This window comes from Ranitomeya variabilis, chromosome 8, assembly GCF_051348905.1.
Source record: "Ranitomeya variabilis isolate aRanVar5 chromosome 8, aRanVar5.hap1, whole genome shotgun sequence".
Taxonomy (NCBI): domain Eukaryota; kingdom Metazoa; phylum Chordata; class Amphibia; order Anura; family Dendrobatidae; genus Ranitomeya; species Ranitomeya variabilis.
In genome coordinates, this window is record NC_135239.1 from 110,527,286 (window position 1) to 110,540,807 (window position 13,522).

Below are 13,522 nucleotides of genomic sequence, written 5' to 3' on the forward strand. Positions count from 1 at the left end.
TGTTGCTGTACCTCATTAGAGTATGTTGTATGATCCATAACTATCTAACAAAATCAATGAAAAAGGGTGAACTTACCAAACTTGGTAACTGAAGAAAAACCCTTTAAATTTTAACTTTTAATCCGTGAGTATAAAATATCCCCCACCAGTGTTGAAGGTGCACTTGTGCATGAATGTTTTTTTTTTTAAATCATTATTGCCCAAGGAGTAGACATAAACAATGAGAGATCAAATATGATATCCTATCCTCACTATTTCACCCTTGAGTAAACATTACATAAAGATAACAACAACCAAATGTAATTAATGGACTAGATTTGAAGTCCTATTATCATTTCTCCTCTCAAATATGTGCACAATTCCTCACATAAGGCAAATTGCACAAGGTATAGTAACCTTGAAGGTTATAACCGAATGTATGCTTTCTAAAGTGATTCCTATAGTTGTGCTTAATTGATCTTTACACACAAAAACACCTGGTGTGTTGATATAGGTGCACTGTCCCTTATTACTGTGTAACTACCTGGTGGTTTACCTATTTGTGGAGGCTGGCACCCTAACATGACGAGAAGTGGCGCCCCCACTCGTACGATGACTCTCCCTAAGCTAGTATATTCACACCCTGGCAGTCCGCAAATAGAAAAAACAGAAGGCCAGATTGGCGTGTGTCCAAGTCCTTGCTGTTGATACCTATAATGAGTCCAACAGCTAGTTTTTATTTAAATAAATATTAATAAGTAGTTTTCCTGACACTCAAAAGGTAAGTTTTCCTGATACTCTTAGTAAAAGTACTAATTTATGAAAATAGGAGCTATTTGTGTTGGAGATAGGGACAGTGTGAACAGGCATACAGAGGAATCATGCATACATCATAATCAGATATCTGTAAGTGGGCTCAATTGAGTCCAAAATATGCCATGGACATACTGTAATGATAATGCACTGACAAGCATCGCTGATATTAATATGAATGTCATAAGGTTGACGGTTTCTGGTATAACAACCAGGTACAGAACCTGATAGATGCTAAATAACTAACATTTGATATGGATGATAGTAAGCATCACATTAATTATTAATAAATTACACACTAGTCTCAGATAATAACAGGTGCTGTCAAATGTCAATAAGTTCATCAAAATGCCACATGTGGCTCCTAAATAAACAATCATATTGATAAATGTAAGTGCCTGGGCACCCCATGTCAAAAAAGATACAGATAAAGGCAGATATAGTACGCAATCAAGTTTGCTCAAAGTATAGACAGGATAAATCTGCTTATCTTATTCATGGCAGTGTCCACTGGAGGCACAGCTATTCCAAGCTTCACATACTCTCAACGCGTTTCTCCCTACTATGGGATCATCATGAGAGGTCAGATAACCAGCTTGTTGGCAGCGATCCAACGTGCAGATAAATTAGGTTGTTCGTTGTTTGGAGAAACAATCCAAAATGTAAAAGACCATATTGCTAGCCACAAATCTACCACTCGTTGTGGGAAGACATGGCTGCCTCTACCAGATCATTTTTTAAAACATAACTATACTGTGGCACAACTAAAATTTCAGGTCATAGAACATGTACCTCGACCAAGAAGGGATGGCAACCATATTAAATTACTTAAAGCCAGAGAAACATTCTGGATACACAAGCATGAGACCCTGGCTCCAAAAGGTCTGAACAGGGAAATTGATTGGCTCCTGTGATTGTCATTTAACCATGTTTATTAATTTGCAGACACGTTGACCTCTCACTTCATTAAGTGAGTTTTCATTTACTTTCATTTAGCTCCTCCGGCGCCTTAAATATTCAAATTACACTTATTGGCCTCCTCTTTTCCATTTCCTTTGGCATTTTTGATACTCAAATTCTTAATATTCAATTCGCTGCCCCTGTCCCCCTCCTTTCCTCTGGCCTTTCTAATATTCAAATTATTATACACATATCCACTGTACCTTTTTACGTGGTAATCCTAGTTTACCATCGTTTTCCTTTTTGCTGTATTTCCCATTTCAAATCACATATAGATCATAAAGGCAATACCTCATTTACATTGGTGTCCAGTGATGTTAGCCTATACTGTGGTGTGGTAAACATTACTGTGGCTATATCACATTGCCATAGCATTGACCATCATACATTAGTGACCAGTGTTAATTCCACATACGATAGTGCGCATATCTGTGCTGCCCCCCTTACTAGGCCACCATTGCCCAGCAACACAGGCTTCCCTAACAACAAGCACGCATTCGCGGTTGTGTTCGTCTTATCGGCGTCGCGTCACTTTTGGGCCGGACGACGCACTTCCGGTCCGGCGGTGCATGCCGCGGTATTTATAATCCCCCACTCCCAGCACTAGGCTACGCCAGCACAAGCAGCAAGGCGCAGGAGCGTCGCTAGACATTTCTGCATAGTAACCCCAGCCATTTTTCATTACCATTCATGCCACACTCCTACTTATGATATTTATACATCATACTGGTATATTTCAGGTCCCCTACAACCCTGATGGCCACCAATGCTAGGTATCTATGACATCCTTAAGGTACACCTCAAAGGCTCATCTGACCCATATATACTTCCATCATTAACATTTCCATTGTTCCCTACAGCGTTTGTGGACTTTCTCAGGGACCCTTCTTCTTTATACTTGCCTTGCATACCTTCTATACCAGAAGCCAAGGTAGTTTATAATGAAATACATGCACTTTTCCCTGTCTTTCTCTTACTCTCTTTCCCATTAAGGATTTTACTATGGGTGCCTTAATTTGATTACTTATGCAATAGTCTTTTTCATGTGATCTTCTACACAAAATGTTAGTACTGACAGGTATGTTCTCTTGATTACCTGGTCGCAATATTTTGACACAATGTGTACTAATACAACATTTTGGATTTCTTTTGTTTTCATCTCTTGTATTAATCTGTGCATTTTCCCCTTCCCTTTGTGTTATGACACATGTTGCATTTGAGTCTTACATGTTCTCTCCTTGTTTTTTAGCGGCCCCATGACTAAGACCCAGGAGAGTCGAAATGTCAGGTGTTTCAGTCGCGTTACACTAAGAAATCTCATTTTTTGTTGGCATTACTTTGTTCCTTGGATTATTATGTGTATAGTAAACTATCACCATTTTTTGTAAGTAATCTATTAGAGTGTGCGGTGAATTATGACTTTCTGATTTAGGGACTCTCATAGCCCATTCCACCAGCACCTCATCTTCGTGACCTGAGTGCACACCAATTTTTCCTTTGTTGTACATTGCTGATTCAACCTAAGAGACTAATTAGCGAGCTATTTTAGCTTGTGGAATGGTTCAGGGAAATTTCTCATCAGAAAATTCCGAGATGCGATGTATTGTTTTATTTTATACGAAGGAGGTACGTCATTTGGAGTTTTTCTTCCTAGCTGTTTAAAAGAGGCACGAGTCCAGCAGTGAAAGTACAATCGGCAGGAAACTTCACAGGATAAGCTGAACTTCAAGAGCACAAGCCACTGAAACAACGCGTTTGACACAGTAAGTGTGAAAGTTTTTTGGAATTACATTTTTGTTAGTTTCTCTTCTTGATGATAGTTAAAGATGTTTTCATATGTAACTGTATACTACTTTATACATCCCACCAATGTTAGATATACTATGTAGAATGTAGACAAAAAAATATTTATCCTCAATAATGCTCTGGATAGTAATTTAATAAAAAAAATGTGTTCTGTTTCCAGATCTGCCATATTACTTGTCACTGAGTTGACTGAGCACAATGGACTATTTAATCCATCTTTTCCTACTTAGTTGTGGTAAGTTAATGATATTGCTTATATGATATTCTGCGTTAATTTCTCAGTATATTCTACACTTTATATTCCAACCTGAAATGTCATACTTTATCATAAAATATTTATTTCTGCTCAAATTACCAAAGATAAAATATAAACGTGAAAGCTGTAATAGCTTTATACGTTTTTGTTAATGCTAAACCAGGTCACTGCATGGTAAAATTGGTGATTTAAAGATAGACATCAATTTTGTTTGTGGTCTATTCTGTATTGCAGGTTTTCTATTGATATGTTTCACACATGGCTGGACCTATCACTCTTCATCCACCAACATGAACTATGATGATGCCCACAAATATTGTAGAGAAAAATACACCGATATGGTAGCAATTCAAAACCGAGAAGAGATCAAGTATCTGAATGAGAATTTACCATATAATGCAGCATATTATTGGATTGGTATTAGAAAAAACACTAAAACTGGCGAGTGGACTTGGGTTGGCACCAACAAGGTTCTGACAAAGGAAGCCGAAAACTGGGCTAAGAATGAACCCAACAACAAGAGTGAGAATAAAAATGAGGATTGTGTTGAGATGTATGTGAAAAGGAGTATTGATTCTGGAAAATGGAACGATGAGCCCTGCAGTAGGAAGAAAGCAGCTTTGTGTTACACAGGTATGAAGTAATGGCATAAGACGATTACAACACTTAGAGCATTAGGAGAACAAATGATGTTTCTATTGTAGATGTCCCCTCATACTGTTCTATAAGTGACGTCAGGTCTGCAATAGTAACAGTAATAAAAATAAAACCAGAAAGATGTCAGAATCCCTTGACTGCGTATCCCAAGATTGGACCTTCGAGACCCGCATAGTGCCTTCCCCCGACCACATTTACCCAAAGAAATGCTTCCAACCCTCAATAAAGACGTGACAATTATTTCTTTGGATAATTTGGCCACAGCGGCCATTTTATTAACAAAACAAACATAAAATAACACCAATTATACATTTTTATAAAAAACTTGAGGGGAGGGTTCTTGGAGCTAATAAATCTGGCACCCAATAGGCAAAAGCCCAAACCAACTATTTAAGTGAAAACCTTCTTTACCCTCAGCCGTAACCACCAGCTCGAGGGCACCATGTAACCTGTTTTCCAGGCAAAGAAACCCCAAAGCTCCCGAGGTAAACTCCCTGTCCAGAGCCAGTAAACCAAAGCCAGATCAACCCCATAAAACACCAACTCCAAGAACCCCGCCCCCCGCCAACCAACCACTGTGACGACATTACGACTCGAACCCCTACGGAAAAGACTTATTAAAATCCCGAATCCCCTTACTACTCCCCCCCAAGCCCGACAAAAACCCAAACCAAGAACTAAAAAACAAGGGTGGGTGGGTGGGCTTCACACTTAGCTGAATAAAAGGTAATGGCCCCCTTTCCCGCACTTTTCCCTACAAACCCGCCCCGCAAATTATGGACCACCCCCTTCTCCTCCCATCCCTTAAACCAATCCCCACTGCCCCTGCCTTATTTTAAACGATGCTCCCCCAAGTTCCCTTGGCAATGCAGTCATGGGGGGCTTTCGTTTAACTGCGTTCCTACAGCCCCCCCCCCCCCCGCTAGAAACCTCTGTGTTCTGGAATATTGGTTATTCCAGCTAAACCATATGAAGTTGCTCATAGTAGAAAAAAGCATCAGAGTAGGTGACGTGACTCACTGCCTCTATTTTCAGCATACATTTTGCTTTTGCTTATTGCAGTGTTGTTCTTTTATTTCCGCAGCTTCTTGCAACACTACTTCTTGCAGCAATCATGGGGAATGTATAGAAACGATTAATAACTACACCTGCAGTTGCGCTGATGGATTTTTTGGAAAAGAGTGTGAGCATGGTAATTGCATACATTGCCATACTTTTATCAACCACTTATTAATATCATATGCTTTATACCACCAGATATAGATGGAAGTCTGAATATAACGCTTTACATTCCATTTTCCAGTTGTTACTTGTCCAGAGATTGGAAGAATTGATAATGGATCAGTTGTGTGCTCTCACGTGTATGGGAGTTTTGCCTACCAATCCAGCTGTGATTTCACATGTTCTGATGGACATCTTTTAGTTGGCTCTCATAATCTACAGTGCAAAGGAAATGGAGGTTGGGGATTCCAGATTCCACAATGTAAAGGTACATACATCATAAAACATTGCTTGATCTTTTTCGTGGTTGCTTGTCCATTAAGCCATTTTTGATTTTTGAAATGTAAGGAGTTGTAATGTCAGTCTTATAAATTGCCTTTAGGTTAACTGACGTATAATATTTTTATTTGTTTAACAGCTATTCAATGCAATCGTCCAGATATACCAGATCATGGAGTTATGGACTGCTCCATTGATGGAGAAATTCTTCCTGAAAAGTCCACATGTAATTTCAGCTGCAAAGAAGGATTCACCATGGTGGGATCTTCTTCAGTACTTTGCACAACTCCTGGCCAGTGGTCAGAAACCCCCCCAAAATGTGAAGGTAATAATGCTGGATACTCACTGTTTTCTAAATAGTATTAAGGTGTCTTTACCTGTGTAGATATCTGCCAAATTTCTGTCCAATCAGACAAATATTCATTTGATTTGATGTCCAAAATGGCCAAATTGATTTGATTAAAATCGGTTTCATCTGCAGAAAACTGTTCTGCCTTGCTTAAAAAATAGTCTTCCAATTACAATAATCGTAAGGTACAAACAGTTTCCTTAAAGATATCTTAAAGACAGCTATATTATTGGGAAAAAAATGGCTTCACTCAAGTATGATCATGTCAAATGAGGGGATTGAGAACTGGTTGTATCCTGACAAAATATCTGAGACCAATTTCACCACTTGTAGGATTGAATTGTGTGTCTATTTAGGCAGTTGGAGATGATAATTTGGATTTTCTTTTTTTTTAAGCTATTCGGTGTGACCATCCATCAGCACCAGAAAATGGAGCAATGGACTGCTCTAGCGATAGAGAAATGCTACCATATAATTCTACGTGCAGCTTCATTTGTGATGAAGGCTTTATTTTGGAAGGACATCCTTCAATTCAATGTCTCGCTCCTGGTCAGTGGTCTGCAGAATCCCCAACATGTGAAGGTACTATGGATTTCTTAATCTTTAGACTCATTACTTCAATTAGTTTGTATAAGATAAATGACCTTCATTTGGGGCATTGATCCAGGGATCTAATCCGATTGCTGTATGTGGAGTCAGGAAGGAATTTTTCCCGTAATACGGAGCTATTGTCTGCCCCATGGATTTTTTACTTTCCTCTTGATCAACATGTTAGGCTATAGGTTGAACTCGATGGACTTAAGTCTATGTTCAACCTTAAAAACTCTGAAACTATGAAACCATGCCCCAGCGCTGATTAGCAGCTTACTCTCAGTATACAATGCATGGTGGAAGATGCTAATCAGGGGATTGGGTGGGAGCACAAACTGGAAATGTGCAGTAATTCTACTACTAATTTAACACTTTTTTTTTGTCTTGCAGCTATAAAGTGTATGCGGCCATTGGAGCCAGAGAATGGATCAATGAGCTGTTTGAGTGACCAAGAGGTGTTGCCGTATAATTCTACATGTAATTTCAGCTGTGATGAAGGTTTTACTATTGTGGGCTTTCCATCCGTACAATGCTCAGCTACCGGTCAGTGGACTGAAAACACTCCGAAATGTGAAGGTAAGAAATGCTTTCTATTTCAGGAAGCAATGACAGGCAGTGTACCTAGACTTTTTTTTAGCTTGAGTGTCGATCTGGTATGACAATGATCGGCGTGTTCATTTATTCATTAATTATAAGAATACTAGCTCCATAAATTGTAGACTACATTTTGATTCTTGTGTTTTCTTTGTGCATAGCTATTCAGTGCGAGCGTCCAGAGATACCGCTAAATGGGACCATGAGCTGCACAAGTTCTGGAGAGAAAATGCCAGAGAATTCCATCTGTAATTTTGAATGTGCAGATGGGTACACACTTCAAGGACCCTCCTCAGTACTATGTACTGCTACCAAGGAATGGACAGGAAAAATCCCAAACTGTGAATGTAAGAAAAAACTTGATTGTATTTGGTTGTTTTTTCATGTTCATCACTAGTCTAGAAACAAACTGTTTAACCTGGCTAAAAGAAAATCCTAATCCAGATATTCTCTGAACAGCCATAGAGTGTCCCTCACTGGTCGCCCCTGTGAATGGTCTAATGGGATGCAAGGATGGAACCACCTACAACTCCATGTGTGAATTTTCCTGTTCTGAAGGTTATGAAATGGTTGGATCATCTGAACTTCGGTGCTTGTCTTCTGGACAGTGGTCATATTCAGTTCCTTTATGCAAAGGTGAACTTAAAAAACTTGTTTCAACTTTATGAGAACATTTTGTATAGTACAGATTGTAACACATACTCAATCTAAAGTAATTCACAACTCATAGAGCAATATTTCTCAATATCCTTTCTTTACTTCCAGCTGTTCAATGCCCTTCGTTGACTTCTCCAAAGAAAGGTCACATGAACTGTCAAGATAAAACCAACTACAAGTCAGAATGTTCCTTCAGCTGTTTGGAAGGCTTCCAGCTGCTTGGATCACCAGTACTTACTTGCCAATCATCTGGAGCATGGACTTCATCTGAACCCAAATGTGAAGGTAAATTGTAAAAATATTCTATCCAGGTTTATTATTGAAATCAGAAAATATTTATTGTCTATAAATGAATGCTTTATCTTTGGTTTTCACTTCTTTGCCAGCTGTTCAATGCCCTACTCTGTCTGATCCTGAGGATGGCCACATGGTCTGTTCAGATGCTGCAAACTACAAGACACAATGTTCATTTAACTGCTTGAAAGGCTTCAGGTTAATTGGATCACCAGTACTCAATTGCCAGATATCAGGAGCATGGACTTCATCTGTTCCCAGATGTGAAGGTAAATGTTGATATCAACATTTTTACCCAGTTACCAAAAAGAATAAACTCTGGATGTAAAGAAGCCCGGGCTCCCCTCTCAGGATTCCCCTAGTCAGGGCCAAAAGCTGCTAATAAACAGCAGCTCTCTCTTTGGGTTTGGCTCGATTGAACTGTCCATGTTTTATGGATGGCCATGTATTTGTATGAACACATGCAATACTACTCTCTAGAAGGGATAGCATATAGCCCAGAGTAACTTCCAGTAGTATAATCACCATTCTGCCAAGGAGCCTGATAAAGGCAACACCTTTGTAAGACAATATCATAAAATTTTCAATTTTGCTAGAACATAATATGTCATCCACAAAAGATGAATACATTTATGCAAAAACAAGAGATAAACAAGGATTATCCCCCATTCTGCTCATTTGTTTTCTAGTAATATATATAGTTACTAAGAATCTAGTTTTTTATTTTTGCAGCTATCCAGTGCAATGCTCTTGTTGCTCCAAAAATGGGAAAAATGAATTGCAGTCAAGCAGATTTTGGATACGGAACCCTGTGCACTTTTACTTGTGAATATGATCTACTACTAATTGGAGCAGACTCTCTAGAATGTGAGAGCACTGGACTCTGGAATAGAGAGGTCCCAACTTGTGAAGGTAATTTCCATTGCATATAGCAGAGTGTGTTCTCTACATATTGCATGTCGTTACAGTTTTCTGTTTGTCTCTCCTCTGTAGCTGTGCCGCAGAATACAGCCACAAACTTAACAGTTGGAATCGTCACATCCGCGGCTTCTATGTTGTCAATTGCATCTCTTATCATCTGGCTCATAAAGCGCATGCGCAAAACAGGTACATGATAAAGCTGAGATTGTCTCATTGTATTCATGGGGCTCTCTCATCAAATGCTCTGTAGATAAAGGAAAATGAATACATGTAATGCCATTTATTAATTGTACATTTATTTATTTACAGCAAAGAAATTTACCCCAACAAAGTAAGTTACTATTCTGCCTAAACCTGTCCTATAATCATGGATGTAAAGCAGGCTGCTTAGTTATATTACTCTTACTCTTCTTTACAGCAGCTACCAACATCTTGAAGCAGCAGGAATCTACCAGAATACTGACGATAACGGGGGGAATGTGTAATACGCGGTGGGTACATGGCGGCATTTTACAGTTCTCTGAATATTGTGCCACCCAAGTATTCTTTGCTATATCATGATGTAAAGGAACACATTATATTTCCTATTTACAGTCGATTATTAAATCACTTTGGTCTTTTTCACACAACTTTTATGACAATTGTTTTACAATATGTATATTCCCTAGATCCAGAATACATGTGCAGCACACAGCCGCATTAATCTGCCAATGACTAGCATTGATAATACACCTTAGCATGGGCTTTTTCAGTATTATTCTGACCCCATGAGTGTATCTCAGTACACCTTTGGATAGTTTTTTCTATCCACAAATCCTTCTTATATAGCCCTACTGAAGCGGACCTGTCAACAGATTTCACCGTTCTGACGGCATACATTATTAAATAGATTTCTTTGACTCGATATAACTGGTGTATGCACTTTGAAAATGCAGTAAAAACACCAGCCTCATCCAGTCTGAGAGATCTATTTTATAATATATGGAAGTTGTATTGTCAAATCTGCTGACATATATTTATAATATAGTCTGTACTAGGGAAAAGGGATTCTGAATGAAAACATGTCATGTAGACGGAGAGCTTCTGTTAATATATTGTTTATCCATTTTTCTTCATGTATTAGTGTGAATTATGCCGTTTTTATCAGAACAATTTATCAGGCATTCTTTTAATAAATGAAAATGGTGACAATAGTAAAGCCTGAATAATGAATTGTGTGCATTTTTTTTCTTTTTGCAGAGTCCTTGTACTTGAAAATTGTATAGGGAAAAAGGCATCCATCTTTCACTGGTGAAATGACATTGTAAAATAGATGCTACTACTGAATTGTAGAGAATAGAGATGTTATCCTGAAAAGTCGCAATCCCTGGAACTGATGTAGCCTGTAGCCTGGGTGTGGGGACTTTCCGTGATCGTGGTACTAAATGTTTTGTTCTGGCCGCGCTTCTAATTACACTGCATTGCTGGTATTATTTATCTTGACATGAATAGGATGTGGACAACCTCAACTATGAGTCAGCACATTGCATTTTCCTTTCTCATATACATCATATACTTTAGTATTCTATGAGCAAGAGCGGACATATCATTGGTGCAACCGTGCAGTTGCATAGGGGACCAAGAGGTAAGGAGGGCCACTGCCACCTCGAAAGCAGGCGGAATTGGGCATTATGATGAGCTATTGGCCTGCAAAGGGGCCATATACTGTTCTTGTGCAGGGGCCCATCCTGTCTGTGTCCGCAAGTACCTATGAGAATATTAAATAAGTATTTATGAGTAGTATAGATGAGAAATGAATATTCGGCCTTTTATACTGGGGACATATTGAGTTATCAGTAATGCAGTATAAAATATGTATCTGTTTATAACAGTCTGTATAGATAGTCATCCCAATGGGATAAAATATGTAGTTTTTTTTTTATAATATTTTTGTTTCTTAGTGTATAGAGAAAAATCACAATCACATTAATGGTTTTGACCCAAAATGAACATATTTATGGCATGTCAGCACATTGAGCTAATTCAACATTTGCAACTTTTTAAGCCACTTTTCTTTATTTGTCTTGTGATGTTTTCTGGGACAAAAAGTCACATGTTCCTCTAAAACATTGCAAAATGTTGCCAAAGTTTTAGGCATACATAAAACCATTCCATGGAGGGACTGGAGAACATTTGCAGCAAAAAGGCGCAAATTGAAAGATGAATGTGGCACATGCAAAAAAGGTGCAAAACACCAAAAACTTGGCAAAGAACAGGCATAAACACAATAATGGAGCGGGCCCTTCGTGGTTATGCCAGCATGGCAGGACCAGCTGTCACTCATCTGACACTTTATCATGTAGTCCAGATACACAAATCTTCTTTTTATAAAACCTCTTCAGCTATCCAAGAGTAGTATGCAAACCAATACAGCTGATAAAGGGGTCATGGTCACTACCCGATCATGCAGCTGCTGCTATTTAGTTACTGTAGTAATTTGTTGTCATATTGTGACAATATTGTTGGCAGTATGAGAGAGAGAGAGAGAGTGAAAATATAGTGTAAATGTGTGTGCAAATATTGGAATAAGCATCGGGAATGGCATTATGTGAAAATATGTTTTGTACTGTATCACCTGACACCATAGAAGCAATAGCACAAATTTGCAAATTATTAAAGGAAATAGCCAATACATTTATATTGATGGCATATCCTTAGAATATCAGATCAATAGGGATGCGTCAGCCAGCACTCCCTGTGCCGGTGGCAGGCGGATGGGATCAGTTATGAGGTGGAACGATACAGCTCCATAAACCACATAGTGGCTGCAGCAGGGTACTGCAGGTCTACTGTACTCATTCAATACCCGGCCGCGGCCACTATACAGTTGATGAAGTTTTAATGTGCAGCTCCGCAATTGAGCATTTCCAGCCAACAGCACCAGGAGCACTGATAGGTGGGGGTGCTGGTTGTCACATCGCCACCAATCTGATATTGATGACCTATCCTAAATATACATCATCAATATAAAAATATTGGACAAACCCTTAAGGTATTATATATGATGTGTGAATGACTCCACAACAGCGGTGGAGATCATCTTCTTTAATCTGTTGTAAGATGAAACATTAATTAATATTTAAAAGTATTTATATAATTTATTTTAATAAATTGTGATTATTGTTTTAATATGTAACATAATGTCACATAACATGAATACATTTATAATAAATTATTTCCATCATTGTACAAGTATTGTTTCTTTTAAGTTGCACACACTTAATTTAAATGGGAGCACATCTTCCAAATCTCTGTAGGGGCTTTCATTAGATATTTACTAAGAAATAATCAAAAAAGCAGAATGAGCAATGCAAAGATATCAATATCCACACATAGAAAGCGAACTATAGTACACAATATATTAAGATAAGATTTTAGCTTTGTACGTGTTAAACAACACAAGTTATAACATTTGTAGACTATCAAACAATAGCAATGTAGTGTAATACTGATTACTGCCATAATGCTCATCCAGCAAGCAGGTAACAAGCACTGGCCCTGGAGATGTAATTAGGGTAAGACTATGTGAACACAACCGTATTTTCAGACCAAGTTCTGTCCTTGAATTAACAGACAGCATTGGCACCAATGTTATTCAATTGGGCTACTCAGATGTGCATTTGTTTCACTGACTGAATGTCAGCCAGCACCAGTCTCTTCAGTATTTCAGCTGAATTTCACCAGTCTACGAGTGCGCAAAAATGCCAAATCCAATATGGATCATCTGCAGAGCTACCGCTAGGAACTTCAGGGCACCATACTGGCAAAATGTTCGGACCCCCTTGAGACTCCGCCTAGGCTCCACCCTAGCTCCACCTTCACACCACAAATCTGCCACAGTCCCACCACCCACTCTAGCAAAACCTTAACTTCTGCACCACGTTCTCACCAATCAGATATTAACAGTTCCCAGCAAACACCATATCACATACATAGCCAGCAGCTTTTGTTTTGGCCAAAAGATTTTTTAAGCAGCCACCACGACAAAGTATGTAGAACAACAAATGGCGGTTTGTAGAAGAAGCACTAGCGGCCGTCCCAATGAGGAGGAAATAAGTGCGCAGGTCCCCGCAGCTCCAGCCGGATACCCCACAACGGGGGAGAAA

General features: G+C 38.8%; 1 protein-coding gene across 1 annotated transcript; it reads left to right on the forward strand.

Annotated features, from left to right (window-relative positions):
- Positions 1–3,296: 3,296 nt before the first annotated feature.
- Positions 3,297–12,620, forward strand: LOC143787904 (P-selectin-like). Its single transcript, XM_077277059.1, has 17 exons — positions 3,297–3,515; positions 3,719–3,793; positions 4,049–4,447; positions 5,556–5,663; positions 5,775–5,960; positions 6,111–6,296; positions 6,717–6,902; positions 7,302–7,487; positions 7,667–7,852; positions 7,965–8,141; positions 8,271–8,447; positions 8,549–8,725; positions 9,189–9,368; positions 9,450–9,563; positions 9,687–9,708; positions 9,796–9,868; positions 10,617–12,620. Exons 2-16 carry the CDS (start codon positions 3,757–3,759, stop codon positions 9,860–9,862), a joined length of 2,388 nt encoding a protein of 795 aa, XP_077133174.1. The 5' UTR covers positions 3,297–3,515; positions 3,719–3,756; the 3' UTR covers positions 9,863–9,868; positions 10,617–12,620.
- Positions 12,621–13,522: the final 902 nt, after the last annotated feature.

What these genes read in the sequence shown, in the direction of transcription:
- LOC143787904 (XM_077277059.1), top strand. Translation starts at nt 3,757, where the DNA reads ATGGACTATTTAATCCATCTTTTCCTACTTAGTTGTG. An exon ending in AGAATCCCCAACATGTGAAG is followed by an intron (nt 6,903 to 7,301) that starts GTACTATGGATT and finishes TTTGTCTTGCAG; the next exon opens with CTATAAAGTGTATGCGGCCA. An exon ending in AAGAAATTTACCCCAACAAA is followed by an intron (nt 9,709 to 9,795) that starts GTAAGTTACTAT and finishes TCTTCTTTACAG; the next exon opens with CAGCTACCAACATCTTGAAG.